At 41.5% G+C, this 16,734-nt stretch overlaps 1 protein-coding gene across 1 annotated transcript in view; it reads right to left on the bottom strand.

The window, feature by feature from the left end:
* Positions 1 to 15,830, bottom strand: part of IRX6 (iroquois homeobox 6) — a 30,515-nt gene extending 14,685 nt beyond the window's left edge. The window contains exon 1 of the mRNA XM_033942898.1: positions 15,641 to 15,830. Coding sequence (XP_033798789.1) covers positions 15,641 to 15,830 — 190 coding nt within the window. The remainder of the gene's footprint in view (positions 1 to 15,640) is intronic.
* Between the last annotated feature and the right edge of the window lie 904 nt (positions 15,831 to 16,734).

Here is a 16,734-nt window from a genome sequence, read left to right as displayed (position 1 = left end):
GTTTCACTTTTGACCACAGCAACTTAACCGGTTAAGCAATATTCACCACTAGCCAGTTAAAGATAGGTCTACTATTTTATGGCCTCTCTTAACCGCTAAACATAGCTGGTTTGGCACTCAATATCCAACTGTGCTGAAAATCCACAGTTATTTATTTTAATTTCTTATGTACCACTTCTGTTCAAAGCAGTTTACATTCAGGTACTTTTAAGTATTTCTCCATATCTGTCCCAGTGGGCTTACAATCTTTGTGGCAACAAAGTGTTAAGTGACTGGCCCAGGGTCACAAGGAGCAGCATGGGAATGGAACTCACAACCTCAGGGTGAAGAAGCATGGGTTCTAACCACTAAGCCATTCCTCCAATGCCATTTAACCATCCAGGACACACTTCTGGCTGGTTAAATGGTTAGCAAAAAAACAAAAGAAAAAACTGCAGACAGTATGTACAAGATGCAGGCTGTGTTTATTAAATCAAATATAAAATGCGGTAACTATTGTTACCCTTTGTTTTACAAACCCTGGGACCTGACACGGTCCATGTTTCGGAGAACACGCCTTCTTCAGGGGTCCATGAGTTGTAAGGGTTAAAGCAAACCGCAATATAAATTGGTAATAAGCATTTCGCTTTTGCGGTGTACAGTTGGATCGCACTGATTGCTTTAACACAGGCGCTTTGCTTATTACCAATTTATATTGCGGTTTGTTTTAACCCTTACAACTCATGGACCCCTGAAGAAGGCGTGCTCTCCGAAACATGGACCATGTCGGGTCCCAGGGTTTGTAAAACAAAGGGTGACAATAGTTACCGCATTTTATATTTGGTTTAATAAACAGAGCCTGCATCTTGTCCATACTGTCTGCAGTTTTTTCTTTTGTTTTTTGCTTGCTGTTCTTGAATTGCAGACACCGTTGGATTTCCTTGTTGTTTGGTTAAATGGTTATGAATATTGGACAGAAAGTATTTTCTTAACATTTCTTGTATGGTCAGTTAATTATTTGATTTCTTTTTCTTTGGGGTGGATGATACAGCTTATTGATCGATGCAGAGTAGGGTGAAAGAAATAGAGAATGGAGATGTGGGAAGAGAAGGGATTGCAGAAGAGGCAGAGAGCATCTCAGAGGAAGAAAATGACAGAAGGGGAGAGGACGGGGAATGAGGGAGCTGAAGAAAGAAAGAAAAGGAAAGAAAGAAAGGAGAAGGAAGTGGGATCAAGGAGGAGAACAAGAAAAAACGGAGGGGCAGATATAGAAAATGCCCCATGTGGTTATAATGGGTTTAACATTGTTTTACTTTGGGCTAGCAATGCAGAGAGTTTCAGTGCAGTTTTTAACTCGCTAACAATGAGTTTCAGAACTTAACTGCTCTAGATGAATGTGAATATGGATTATAGATTCATTATTTGCCTTTTTCAAATTTGAGTTTTAAGTGAGTTATAGACAGATGCACAGTTTATTTCCTAACCTCTCTCTCTACCTCTGGAGGCTCTCTGATACTTTAGAAACATAGAAACACAGAAAAATGTCAGCAGATAAAGGCCAAATGGCCAACCCAGTCTGCCCATCTCTTGCATCCACTATTTCTTCCTCTTCCTAAGAGATTCTATATGCTTGTCCCACACTTTCTTGAATTCAGACACAGTCTTTGTCTCCACAATCTCTACCGGGAGACTATTCCACACATCTGCCACCCTTTCTGTAAAAAAAGTATTTCCTTAGATTTTTCCTGAGCTTTTCACTTCATAACTTCATCTCATGCCCTCTTTTTTTTTTTTTTTTGAATTACCGCTGTTGGGTCAGACCAGTGGTCCATCGTATCCAACAGTCCGCTCTCACGGCAGTCCCCAGGTCAAAGACCAGTGCCCTGCGTATGTTCCGGTTCAGCAGGAACTTGTTTAACTTTGTTTTGAATCCCTGGAGGGTGTTTTCACCTATAACAGCCTCTGGAAGTTCGTTCCAGTTCTCCACCACCCTCTGGGTGAAGAAGAACTTCCTTATGTTTGTACGGAATCTTTCCCCTTTTAACTTTAGAGAGTGCCCTCTTGTTCTACCTACCTTGGATAGGGTGAACAACCTGTCTTTATCTACTAAGGCTATTCCCTTCAGTATCTTGAATGTTTCTATCATGTCCTCTCTCAGTCTCCTCTTTTCAAGGGAGAAGAGGCCCAGTTTCTCTAATCTCTCGCTGTATGGCAACTCCTCCAGCCCCTTAACCATTTTAGTCGTTCTTCTATGGACCCTTTTGAGAAGTACTGAGTCCTTCTTGTACGACGACCAGTGCTGGATGCAGTATTCCAGGTGAGGGCGAACCATGGCCCGGTACAGTGGCATGATAACCTTCTACGATCTGTTCTTGATACCCCTTCTTAATCATTCCTAGCATTCTGTTCGTCCTTTTCACCACCACCGTGCATTGTGCGGACGGCTTCATTAACTTGACTAGTACTCCCAAGTCTCTTTCTGGGGGGTCTCTCCAAGTACTGCTCCGGACATCCTGTATTCATGTATAAGATTTTTCTTACTGACATGCATCACCTTACACTTAACCACATTGAACCTCATTTGCTATGTCATGCCCCATCTCTTGAGTGTGTTTATGTCACGTTACAGATCTTCGCAATTCTCCTGTGTCTTCACTACTCTGAATAACTTCGTATCGTCCGCAAATTTAATCACCTCACTCATTGTACCAATTTCCAGATCGTTTATAAATATGTTGAAGAGCACAGGTCCAAGCACCGAACCCTGAGGCACTCCACTGGTGATGTTTTTCCAGTCTGAGTATTGTCCATTTACCCCCACTCTCTATTTCCTATTCGCCAGCCAGTTTTTAATCCACGTGAGTATTTCACCCTCGATTCCATGGCTCACAATTTTTCGAACCTTGTCAAACGCCTTCTGAAAATCCAGATATACAAGTTCAACCAGGTCACCATTGTCTACCTGCCTGTTTACTCCCTCGAAGAAGTGCAGCAAGTTCATCAAGCAAGATCTTCCTTTGCTGAAGCCATGCTGGCTGGTCCTCATCAGATCGTGTCCGTCAAGGTGCTCAATGATGCGGTCCTTTATCAGCGCCTCTACTATCTTTCCCGGTACCGAGGTCAGACTCACCAGTCTGTAGTTTCCTGGATCACCCCTTGAACCTTTCTTGAAGATCGGCGTAACATTCGCCACTTTCCAGTCTTCTGAAATTCTTCCCGATTTGATCAACATATTGGCTATTAGTTGAAGCAGTTCAGCTATAGCCCCTTTTAGTTCCTTGATTACCCTCAGATGGATGCCATCTGGTCCTGGGGATTTATCATTTTTAAGCCTATCAATCTGCCTGCATACCTCTTCTAGATTGACCATCAACCCTATCAGTTTCCCGTCTTTGTTTCCCATGTATAGCCTGTCGGTGTCTGGTATGTTGTGTATATCCTCTTCGGTAAACACAGACGCAAAAAATGTGTTCAGTTTTTCGGTGATAGCTTTGTCCTCCTTTAGCACTCTCTTTATTCCATGGTCATCCAACGGCCCCACCGCTTCATTCGTGGGTCGTTTCCCCTTAATATATCGAATGAACAGCTTGAAGTTTTTTGCCTCCTTGGCTATTTTTTCCTCGTAGTCTCTTTTGGCCCCTTACTGGGTCAGACCAATGGTCCATCAAGCCCAGTAGCCCGTTCTCATGGTGGCCAATCCAGGTCACTAGTACCTGGCCAAAACCCAAGGTGTAGCAATATTCTGTGCTACCAATACAGGGTAAGCAGTGGCTTCCCCCTTGTTTTTCTCTATAATAGACTATGGACTTTTCCTCCAGGAACTTATCCAAACCTTTCTTAAAATCAGCTATGCTATCTGCCCATACTACATCCTCTGGCAATGTGTTCCAGAGCTTAACTGTTCTCTGAGTGAAAAAAATTCCTCCTATTGGTTTTAAAAGTATCCCCTAGTTTTTGTGATTTTTGACGAAACAAAAAATCGATCTACTTGTACCTGTTCTACTCCATTCAGGATTTTTTAGACTTCAATCATATCTCCCCTCAGCCCTATCTTTTCCAAGCTGAAGAGCCCTAACCATTTTAGTCTTTCCTCATACAAGAGGAGTTCCATCCCCTTTACCATCTTGGTCGCTATTCTTTGAACCTTTCTTGAGATAAGGAGACCAGAATTGAATTGAATGCAATACTCCAAATGAGGTCGCACCATGGAGCGATACAGGGACATTATGACATTCTTAGTCTTGTTAACTATCCCTTTTTTAATAATTCCCAGCATCCTGTTTGCTTTTTTGGCCGCCGCCGCACATTGGGCGGAAGGTTTCATTGTATTGTCTATAATGATACCTAGATCCTTTTCTTGAGTGCTAACCCCCAAGGTGGACCCTAGCATCCGGTAACTGTGATTCAGGTAATTCTTCCCAATGTGCATCACTTTGCATTTGTCCAAATTAAATTTCATCTGCCACTTGGATGCCCAGTCTTCCCAATGCTAGGCCCCTTCACTGAGTACCATATCTGATAAATAATCGGATTGAAAAGTCCCAATTTGCTGTCTTTTGCCTTACTTAGGTGACATTTAGATCCTATCCCACCTTGACCCACACTGTCCTTTTTCTCTGTTGACTTTCTCAGAAAACAACAGGGCAGGCGGCTTGCAAAATCCAAAATGGTGGTCATCAAAAAGCAGCACAGCCAAAAAGTGTAGACATCAAATAAAACTCATCATATAAAACCCGACACAGTGATCAAATTGAGAGTTTGGTCTCGGATTTAAAAGTTTCCTTTAATTCTCTGTTAAAGGACCAAAATTTATTGATTAGGAAAATTGAAAATTTAGAAAATGCAAACAGAAATTTAAATTTAAGATTACTCAGTTTTCCAGTCTCTAGATTGCAATCACCTAAGGAACTTTTCCAGCTTTTTCTGGTTTCAGTACTAAAATATCCTGAGACTAATATGTTTCAAGTTTCAAGTTTATTTAAGGCTTGATATACTGACCATCACATGTATAATTTAGTGCCACAACCCGATTTGGATCTTACCATGTTGTTAGAAATCTCACAAATCCAAGTTTCCACAAGGCTACATTACTGGTGATTTTTGTCTTCATGCAAGATAAAGAAGCTATCCTGTGTCTTTTCTACAGGACTGAGAATGCTGAATTTCAAGGTCACAAGATTGCTATTTTTCCAGACGTCTCAAAGTGGACTCAGTCCAGGCGGGAAAAATTTCTGACTTATCATCAATCGGTCATATCTTTGGGAGCTACTTTTCAGCTTCGCTTTCCCTGTAAGTGTTGCATTACTTATCAGGGTAATAGATATATTTTCTATGATCCGGATCAATTGCAATACTTCCTGGAAAGCAAGGCAGTTATAAAAACTCCAGAATCTCCAGCATACCTGCAACTCAGGCTATTAAGTAATTAACCCCAAAGATCTCTGTATTTCCTGTTATGATTATTCTTAACTTCAACTTCTCTTGATTATGGCTTTTTCTCTTCAATTGTGGACCATGTTCATAGTATTTGTAGATGAGAGTGGGATATTGTTTTTTTTCCCCTATCTCACCAGTCTTCTTTGGGGTTTTGTATTTCTTTATTATCTTATTTTATTTCCTTTGTCAAAGTACCGGTATTCTATTCTTTGATATTAAAAAATTCAATACACAATAATAATTAAAGAAAAAAAAAAAACAACAACCGACACAGGCTGTACTTTACCCACATTAAAGGCTACATCAGGGGTTAATAAAAAATGGAAAACAATAACAAAACTGAAAATGAATATCGTAATATAACAGATAGTATATGTTAAAACATAACATTTATGTACCATCATCAATATAGAATTCACTTGTCTATAAATCCCTCTTTTACAAAACCGCAATAGTGGTTTTTAGCACAGGCCGGTGTGCTGAATACTCTGCGCTGCTCCTGACGCTCATAGGAACTCTATTATGAGTGTTGGGAGCAGTGCAGATCATTCAGCGCGCCGGCGTGCGCTAAAAACTGCTATTGCGGTTTTGTAAAAGGGGTGATGGTAAAGGACAAAGGAACTACAAGAAAAACCTATACTGTTTTATTATGATATTCTTTTTCTGTTTTGTTATTGTACTTGGTTTCTACACTTTCTGTTGACTATCTCTACTGATCTGGCCTAGATAGCTGACTGGTTATCTGATAATGAAGGATCTGTCCCACATAGTAGATCACAATATTGATATGCAGTTAAATATGTATTTAACATAAGAATTGCCACTGCTGAGTCAGACCAGTGGTCCATCATGCTCAGCAGTCCGCTCATGCGGCAGCCCTCTGGTCAAAGACCAGCACCCTAACTGAGACTAGCCCTACCAGCGCACATTCTTGTTCAGCAGAAACTTGTCTAACTTTGTCTTGAATCCTTGGAGGGTGTTTTCCCCTATAACAGATAGCCCCAAACTCTTGATCAAATTATTATTCAAAGTGGTTAATGAAAGGATAAAGAAAAATAAGACTTACTACTGAGATATATTAAAATAAGAGTTGCTACCTTCTGTAAACCAAGGCCCTCTTTTACTAAGCCTGAACATCAGAGCAGCATCGGATCATTTAGCGCTCTGGACCATGGTAGAAACTTCTACCGTAGCTTAGTAAAAGGGGGGGGGGGGGGGGGGTAAGCCTTTTCTTAAGAAGACCTCTCAAGCAAAAAAGGCTGGGGATTTAGCTATACAGCTAGCTAGCTGGTAATGTTGCAAATACGCATCCATAAATATCTGGAAAGCTAAGTAGTCAGATCACAACATAGGCAGATTCTGCTTAAGTAACCTTGCTATGTTTTTCTCAAACATGATGGGAGGGCATAGCAGGCTCCTTACCCTGCATGCCTGGAGATAGGACAAGCCAATACGGAAGACCACAAAACTCAGACAAATTTCCTAAGAAGTACAAAACTACAGAAATGTGTAGTCCACAATACAACAGTATTTAATACATACAAACACTATAAACTGCTTCCATGCAAATGGGGACAGAATGATGAACTTAAAGTTAACCCCATAAAATCTGAATCCATTATATTTTTTTTCATACTTCTCTTTAGCTGCATATTTCCCCCCTTGCATTCATAGTACTTTTCTCCCTTTTAAAGATAATAGGTGTGGCCTAATGGTTAGAGCTAGAGCCTCAGCACCCTGACATTATGGGTTCAAGTCCTACACTGCTCCTTGTGACTCTGGGCAAGTCACTTAATCCTTCATTTCCCCAGGTATATTAGAAAGATTGTGAGCCCACAGGACAGATAGGGACAAATGATTGCATGTAATGTGGGTGTAAACTGCTTAGACAATTAATAGGCAGCATATAAATAGGTAAAATAAATAAATATCCTAACATTTCATGCCCAAATCTCTGCTGTGGTTTCTAGAAGCTATATCCCCTATACTAGATATATTCACTGCATTCTCAACTTGAGATTTCTTCTCTCTGGGTACTCATTCATACCTTAGTTATCACCTGCTTGGATTACTTCAATCCCCTATATCATGGCCTATCGCAAACACAAATCCATAGACTTTTCTGAAATCTGAAGAAATGTGATCACATTATCCTACTTCCTCTCTGAACTCTGGCTCTTGGTAGCTCATAGAATTCCATTCAAAGTCCTTATGATTTCTCACTGTTTTCAAGAGCCTAGCCTACCACTATGAGCTCCTTTTACGAAGCCGCGTTAGCGGTTTAACGTGCATAATAGTGCGTGCTGATTTGCCAGCCATGCTAGCCGCTACCACCTCCTTTTGAGCAGGCGGTAGTTTTTCAGCTATCACGGGGGTTAGCGTGCGCCGAAAAGCCGCTAACATGGCTTCGTAAAAGGAGCCCTATATCTTGCTCTGTTGGCTATCCCATATAAGCTGCAAAGATCACTTAAATCCTCCCCAAACTATCTTTTGGTCATTCCAGCTCATCATCAAGTTTGCTTTGACATCAATAGCCACTATTACTTCAGCGTAGTTACACCAACACTTTCCCCCATTTTTTAACTGGTTATCAACCACAGTATTACATTACCTCCTATACCTCATTATTTTTAAATCTCCCAATGAGTGAGTTAGTAAAATATATTCTTAAAATCATGGCACACTGTATCAACTAGTAAATGCCTATCTACTTTCATATATAGCACCGGATGCTTCAATAGATTGATAAACTAAAACCTCAGGCCCCTAAAACTATATTGTGTCTTTCCCATTAAATCACATACAGTAGACTCTCTGTTAACTGGAACTCAATTAACCAGAACTCTAAAGCAACCAAAAAAAGATCTAAGAAATCCTGTAATACTTTAAATAAAAATGAAAATAAAATCAGTTTCTGGGAGAACTTTAAGTGTAAACTTGGCATGCCACATCTGAGTACACCCACGCTTTGCCTACCACATGACCGGTAGTTTGTCTGGAACAGTTTATGGTATGGCATAGTATGGGATATAGTATTAATTAGGCCTATTTTTAATAGTAACTCTTAAGCAATCAGAAACCACATTTATCTGGCATCTATCAATCCCCATGGATGCTGATTAACTGAGAGTCTACTGTATATTTCTAAATGTGCAATAATTTTATTTGTCTCTTTGCCCAACACTGACATGAGCCACACTGATTCATAGTTTCCAAGATCACCCTAGAACCCCTTTTTAAAAACTGACACAATGGATGATTTTAATGCTAGATTGCTAGTAACAGGCCAGAAATTTCATACTTGAATACTTTTAGAACTCCAGGATTAATATCATCGGGTCCATGCGATCTGTTATTTATTTATTTATTGAGATTTATTAACCACCTTTATGAAGAGATTCATCCAATCTCGACTTTATCAAGCTGGTCTATCATTTTCCAGTTTCATTGTTCTTTCATGTTGAAAGTATAGAGTATGTTATTTATATCAGTGAAGCAAATTCCTTCTTTAATGCACTTTGAACTTTAGCCTTTTAGAAAACAGAATGTGAAAAGTAGAACTATTACCGGTACTATTGCTTGTTATTTCTATCTGTGCACAGACACATAAGAGACATTCCCTGCTGTATAGAACTTACAGTCTATTTGAGACAAACATGACTTAGGCACTAGCATTTAAGCCAAGGAAACCCTGGCATAAATAGGGAGCACTTAAGATAAGGATGCCTACTGGCACCTAAGTCCACTTTAGGCACTAGTAGGCACAATTCAATAAATGGTGCCTAACTTCAGATTGCCATGCGGTAAGCGCTGCGTTCCTTGGCGCCTACCAAGTTAGACGCCATTTATAGAATCGGGGCCTGAATGTATAGATATGTACAGGTATGCAAAATAAGATCTGTTTTATTTTCTCATAATGGGAGTACTATTGAAATATTTTTGAAAGATTTCGTAAAGAAAGAACCAAAGTGGTGGTCAGATAATTTTTTAATCTCCTTCTCACTAAAAGGTCTTTCTTGGTAATATGACACAAGTTACAACTTAGTCCTTTCAGACACATCCAGACATTGTAAATATACTGTAGCTATGTAGAGATGTAAATGGATCAGTAAGTATCAGTAAGTAGGATTAATGTTTCAATGTGGAAAGTAGAATCTAATCTTCCAAATACTCTACTTTTACAGCATAATCTTAAAGTCAAATTAAAAAAAAAAAATCAAAGTCAACTTGATGATAGTGGTTGTGAGAAGAGGATTGGAAAGGAAACAACCCTTTTAGTTAAGAAAATAAATGGCTAATTCATTAAATATTAAAAGTTTTTTTGTCCTCACTAGGTATGACAAGAAATTAGAACATTTCATTAAACAAGCCCTTAAGGATCATTGTTACTAATTAATTAATTGCAAGAATTCTCAAAGGAAATCATATTAATGTAATAAAATAAAGCCTTGAAAGATCTAACTCAGCAAATTTTGGGTTCCTTTAATCAAGCAGTGATAGTGCCTTTTCCGCAAGCCTTTTATTATTAAGTTAAATTATTATTTTTTTTAATTCCAAATGAAGGTATATAAAAGGTAAAGGATCATGGATTTGAAATACTGCTTTTCTATGGTACAACCAAAGCAGTTTATATTTATTATCTTTCCTCCTAAATCCTATACTCCTCTCCCTCCATTCTCCATCTCTGTAAATAGTACTGTTATCATTCCCAGGGTCAGATTAAAGGGTAGGCCCAGTAGGCATGGGCCTAGGGCCCAAAATGGTTAGTGGGGCCCGCCGGTGCGGTGTTTTAGGGCCATTTGGGCATCTCCTTCACCCTCGCTGGATTCACCGGCAGCAGCACCATCACCCTGGGCCCTCCCTCGCTGACCATCCCTCCACGAGACGACTGACAAACCTCCCTCCAGCAGCGTCGGCAGCCGCAGCATTCTAAACAGGCTGCTTCTGCTGGTGATTTCCTCTGCTGCGCCCCTGATAAAGAGAGGAAGACAGACTATGAGCTTGAGAATGAGAAACATTAAAAAGGGGAAATATATTATAGAAGGGGGTGAGATAGACTACTACTACTACTATTAATTATTTCTATAGTGCTACCAGATGCACGCAGCGCTGCACAGAGTCACAAAGAATAAGAAAACAGTCCCTGCTCAAAAGAGCTTACAATCTAAACAGGCAAGACAGACAAACAGGATGCAGTTAAGGGGAACGGTTAATCAGCGGGCTGGGTTGGAGGGCAGAGGAGTAGGGTTAAGGATTGAAAGCCATATCAAAAATGTGGGTTTTCAGTCTGCTTTTAAACAAGGGAAGGAAAGGGGCTTATCAGACTAACATAAAACCAATTTCTTTTTAGATCTGTAATTTAGTGAGTCGCTAGGACTCGAGCATGAGTCGATGGCACCTAACTGATCTGAGAGAGACAGAGAGGGGCATTGTTGGATGGGTGAAAGGAAGAGAAATAGGCAAGGGCAATGCTGAATGGTGTAAGGAGCTGAGAAGAGAGACAACAGGCATTGCTGAATGCCAGAGAGAGACATACAGACAGACAGGCAATGCTTGATATCAGAAGGATGACACAGAGGAAAGACATAGAGGAGATGCTGGATGAGAGGAAGAAGGAACTGAATGTGCTGAATGTAGGGAGAGTCAGAGGAGATGCTGGATGGCAGGAGGTGAGAGAGGCAGAGACTACAGCATGGGAGCAAGAGAGAGAAAAAGAGCACAATGCTAGATATGGAAGGTGGCAGATAGGGATAATGTTGGATAGTGGGGAAAAGGGAAAGAGATAGAGAAGATACTTGATGGTGGAGGGGGCAAAAAGATGAGAGAGGCAATGCTAACTGGCAGGAGGAGAGATAGATGAGATGTGACGCTGGATATTGGTGGGAACAGGAGAAACATAGAACATGCGGGATGGCAGGAGATAAAGGGAAGAGATGGTGGATGGCAGGGGTAAAGAGGGAGAAGGTGCTGGATGGCAATGGGAGAAAGGAAATAGTGAAAAACTGGAGAATAAGAGAAAGGAGAATGGGAGCATCAGAGAGAGAGCTGAAACAGGCACGAACAGCAGGTTGGAGCTATTGCTTGTGCCGGCGAAGTTAGACGCATAAGAGAAGGGAAGGCACACGGGCGGTGGGGGAGGGACAGGGAAGGATGGGGTGGAGAGGAGAGGAGGGGCCGTTGCCCTCCACAAAGATGGAGCCCAGGGTGGTCCACCCCCACTCCACTGGTTGTTATATACTGTAAAGGGTGATAAAATTATTCTGTGTAGCCATGCACTTGCATTGTTCTTGCTGGTCGCCATGGTAACCAGGGTGTAAACATTCCAGATGCTTGTGAGAGTCAGTTGGGAGGGAGCTATGATAGTGTGTGATATCTTTATTAAGTTATCTTGCTCTCATAGCTGAAATTTGGTTGATTCCTTGAGTGTACACGTTGTGAGTATGTGTGAGGTTTAAAGGAAAGGAATCAACCTGGTAAGAAAACAGAATGGTGAAAGGCAGAGGGGAGTGGCTGAAAGAGCAAATATAATATGTTAGGCCTGCTCTTAGATGACTGTTTATAATGGTGGTGAAAGATGGTACTACAGTTGGTATATTTAAAATTAATTTTTGTCACAGGTTTTAGGGTTTCCCAGTTAAAATTCCACCAGCCAGCATGTTGCACAAGAAAAATATATTAATTTTTATTAGTTATGATTCCAAAATAACACATACATACAAAAAATAATTGTCATACAAAACAATTTCTATTAAAATAAGCCATTCCTCTAACAGAAACTCATATTTTAGCTAAAAATACTAACAGATTTCAAAGAAGCAATTCTGAAATTATTCACTCTTAAGTTTCTTCAAACCTAGATTTTTTTAAATCTGTGACCTGGATCGGCCACTTAGCTTTCTCCTCTCTTCCCAGAGCTTTCTTGAATATTGGGTGCCTTTGTCTTTCCTTTTTGGTCACCACGGTCATGAACCTCCAGCGTCGATCTCAGCAGCACACCTACTAGCCTATCTATACCAAATTAATAATAAAAATCAACTTCCCTAACAATATGTAATTCTGAGTATCCTGGTGATTTTTATGTGAGTGTAGGGAGAACGAGAGGGCACTCTCTAAAGTTGATAGGGGATAGATTCCGTACAAACGTAAGGAAGTTCTTCACCCAGAGAGTGGTAGAAAACTGGAACGCTCTTCCGAAGTCTGTCATAGGGGAAAACACCCTCCAGGGATTCAAGACAAAGTTAGACAAGTTCCTGCAGAACCGGAATGTACTCGGGTAGGGCTAGTTTTGGTTAGGGTGCTGGTCTTTGACTTGGGATGATGGACCACTGGTCTGACCCAGCAGTGGCAATTCTTATGTTCTTATAACTGAATAACTAGCTAGCCCCAAGAAATAACATTTAACAAAAACAGTCCCTGACTTTCCCACCCAGAACCCCAAATAACGCTCTCATACAATCAGGGAATATATCAATAGTTTGCAGTCAACCCAAAACAATTCACAGGCACTGAATGTCCTGCTCTGTGTAACAGAGACTGAACCAACTCTATAGAAACAAAGATTTCACAACCTTTCACTTTGTCTTTCTTTTAAAATCCCAGGTTTTTAAAAAATTCATACATTGCCTATGGGAAATGAAAACTGGTGACTCTTCCACCCTTTCCTGGTAAGCCTTAACTTGCAGCTATGCATTACTTACAAAAGCTTTACCAGACTGCCAGCCATCAAAGCTTCTTTGCACAAATGTACACTTCTTAGGGATTTTTTTAAAATTTTATTTTATAAATCCCTATTTCTTCTATAAACAGTTATCTAAGAGCAGGCCTAACATCTCACATTTGCTCTTTCAGCCACTTCTCTCTGTCTTTCTTACCAGGTTGATTCCTTTAAACCTCATGCATACTCACACAGTCTCCCTTAAACTTTAGAGGAAAGGTTTCAAGGTGTACACTCAAGGAATCAACCAAATTTCAGCTATGAGTGCAGGACAACTTAACATAGACTTCACACACTATCATAGCTCCCTCCCAACTGACAATCACCAGCAACTGCAGCATTTGGAATGTTTACACCCTGGTTACCAGGGCAACCAGGAAGTACAATGCAAGTGCATGGCTTCACAGAATAATTTTATTACCCCTTTATACCTCGATAGGACTGCTTTATGCAGTCCCATTTATTTGCTTAATCTGGCTAGCTAAGTGCTGAATATAGGCATTTAACCAGTCAAATGCTGACTCCACCCCTGGGAAACCCCCAAATTAGTCTGATTGCCATTTGGCATGAACTGGGCATTTTCAGCAGCTCTAACCAGTTAAGCACCACTGAAAATGACCAGATAACCCAGACCAAATGATTTAACTGGACATTGGCCATTTCGTTTTTAACATCAACTTGTAACTTTTATACTGTAATACCTATCTGAATGACCTCTTGTCATTTTGAATATCATGTTATAACTTAGAGGTACAGTAATTGAAAACATATATTTGACACCTTATATGATTGGTGAAAAACATCAACTCTAATATTTCATTACTGATAATAATATGAAAAAAATAATAATAATATGGCCAATATTCAGCCAGCAACACCCAATAACTTTTTAAATGCTGACCGTGACTCGCTGAATTAACTCTGGATATTTAGTGCCAGCCCATATGTGGGTACCAAAACTGGGACTAGTTTCTGTTGTCCTGGCCACTGGAGCTTTCTCAGCTCCTGGGCAATATTCAGTTGGGCATAATTGAGGTTGAGGGGTGGTAGACTCAAGAGTAATGTTAGGAAATTCTTCTTTACAGAGAGGATGGTGGATGTCTGGAATGCGCTCCTGAGGGAGGTGGAGAGGAAAACGGTGACAGAGTTAAAAAAAAACACGGAATGAACACAGATAATCTATAATCAAAAAATAATGGGTATATATTGAAGGCCAGTACTGGGATATATTGAAGGCCAGTTAAGGATGAGCTGCGGAGGGCTTTGTGGCTGGATGGTTTAGATGGGTTGGAGTGAGCTTTGATGGAGACTCCAGTAGATGGAACCTAAGCATTGTACCGAGCAGAGCTCTAGGTTTCTGGCCCAAAAATATCTAAGAAAAAGAAAAATTTAAATTAAATCATTAATTTATAGAGCATGTATGGTTGGACAGACTGGATGGACCATTTGGGACTTTATCTGCCATCATTTACCATGTTATTATGTCACTATGCTAATATGGACCACATATCTTTTTGTTTTCCAAAGCTCCCAGTGACACACAGCAGAATGACTGTACTCCAATCCTCCACCCACCCACCTGAGACAGATTCCTTCCTTCAGATTCCCCTCCCTTTGATACCCCCTCTGTTAGCACAACACAAACCCTCCTCACACCACCCAGTTATGATAGGCTCTTCCGAGTTTACCTGGGATCTCTGGTGGTCTAGTGGGGGGTGGAGGGGGAGGCAGTGGAGGCAGAAATAAAATCCATTTGCTCCTGCATTTAGCAGCTACTACAGCAATATAGCTGCTATGACCTCTCGCAGTAGCCATGTGGTACTTCAGGTACCTATTCGAAGGGGTGAATAAACATGTGGATAAAGGTGAGCCAGTGAATACTGTGTATCTAGATTTTTAAAAGGCATTTGACAAAGTACCTCAAAATGCTGGTGAGAAAATTATAAACTCATGGGATAGGAGGTAATATCTTTTGTGGATTAAGAACTGGTTAACAGATAGAAAACAGAGAGTAGGGTTAAATAGTTAGTATTCTCAATGGAGAAAGGTAGATACAGGGTATGTGCTAGGACTGCTACTTTTTAGCACATTAACATCCAGAGATGGAAATAATTAATGAAGTACCGTATTTTTCACTCCATAAGATGCACCTGACCATAAGATGCACCCACCTCTAGAGGAGGAAATAAAATTCTGAACCAAATGGTGTGCCCTATACCCTGTCCCCACTCTGGTGGTCTAGTGGTAGGCCAGAACAGGGTACAGGCACATCTAATGGTAGGCAGCCCCCAGCCAGCCTGCCCCCAGCCAGCCTTCCAGCCTGCTTCAAGCCAGCCCGCCAGCCCACCAGCCTCAAACCAGCCAGCCCCAGGCCCGCCAGCCCCAAACCAGCCAGCCAGCTCCAGGCCAACCAGCCAGCCAGCCAGGCACATCTAATGGTAGGCAGCCCCAAGCCAGCCTGCCCCCAGCCAGCCTTCCAGCCCGCTCCAAGCCAGCCAGCTCCAGACCAACCAGCCAGCCCCAGGCCAGCCAGCCCCAAACCAGCCAGCTCCAGATCAAGCAGCCAGCCAGCCCCAAACCATCCAGCTAGCCCCAGGCCAGCCAGCCCCAGGCAAGCTTTTTTAATTCTGCCCAGCAGCTCCAGCCAGCTTCTCTCCCTCCCTTCCTGCTGCAGCAGCCTTTGTTCTTCTGGGCTCCTCATTTCCCGGCCAGCGGTGAAACAAATCAGCAGTGCGGACGTCAGGAGGAAGTTGTACGTTCTCCCGCTTGGCCCTGCGCTGCTTTATGAATGGCTGCCATAAGTTCTTGCGAGTCCCGCAAGAACCTACGGCAGCCATTCGGAAAGCAGCGCAGGGCCAAGTGGGAGAGCTTAAAGCTTGTTCCTGACATCTGCGTTGCTGCTTTGTTTCACTTCTGGCTGGAAAATAACACAAAGGTGCTGGACCAACAGGTTAAAAAAGGGGGAACGGCGACGACGATGGACGGACGGACGGGTAAAAAAAAGGTGGTGCAACGACAGCGGGCGGGTGGATGGATTTAAAAAGGTGTTGCGGCAGCAGCGGGCATGTGGTTTTAGAAAGGTGGTGCAGCAGCGGGGGGTGGGTTTTACAATGGGGGGAGGGTAACAAAATTTGTAACCTTCGCTTTATAAGATGCACCGAGATTTCTACCCACTTTTAGGTGGAGAAAAAGTGTCTAATGGAGCAAAAATACAGTAATTAAATTTTTTGATGACACAAAGTTGTTCAGAGTTGTTACATTATAAGAGGATTGTGAAAAACTGCAAGAGGACTTTACTAAACTGGGAGACTGGACATCAAAAAGGCAGATAACATTTAATGTGAGCAAAATGATACATGTGGGAAAGAGCAACCCAAACTATAGCTACATGATGCAAGAAGTTCTACATTATGAGTCACTGCCCATGAAAAAGGATTTAGTCACCTGAAATTCAGCCGCACTTAGCCAGCCATGAACACTAAGTCGACTAACCACCGATATTCAGTGGGAGATAGCCAGCTATCTTCTGCTGAATATCCAGTCAACAGATTGGCAAGTGACTGGCTATGTTAACTGGCTAAGTGCCACTAACTTAACTGGTTATG

Source organism: Geotrypetes seraphini, chromosome 4 (genome assembly GCF_902459505.1).
Source record: "Geotrypetes seraphini chromosome 4, aGeoSer1.1, whole genome shotgun sequence".
NCBI classification, from domain to species: Eukaryota; Metazoa; Chordata; class Amphibia; order Gymnophiona; family Dermophiidae; genus Geotrypetes; species Geotrypetes seraphini.
Note: the sequence above shows the minus strand (reverse complement) of the source record. Positions and strands in the feature narration are given on the sequence as shown.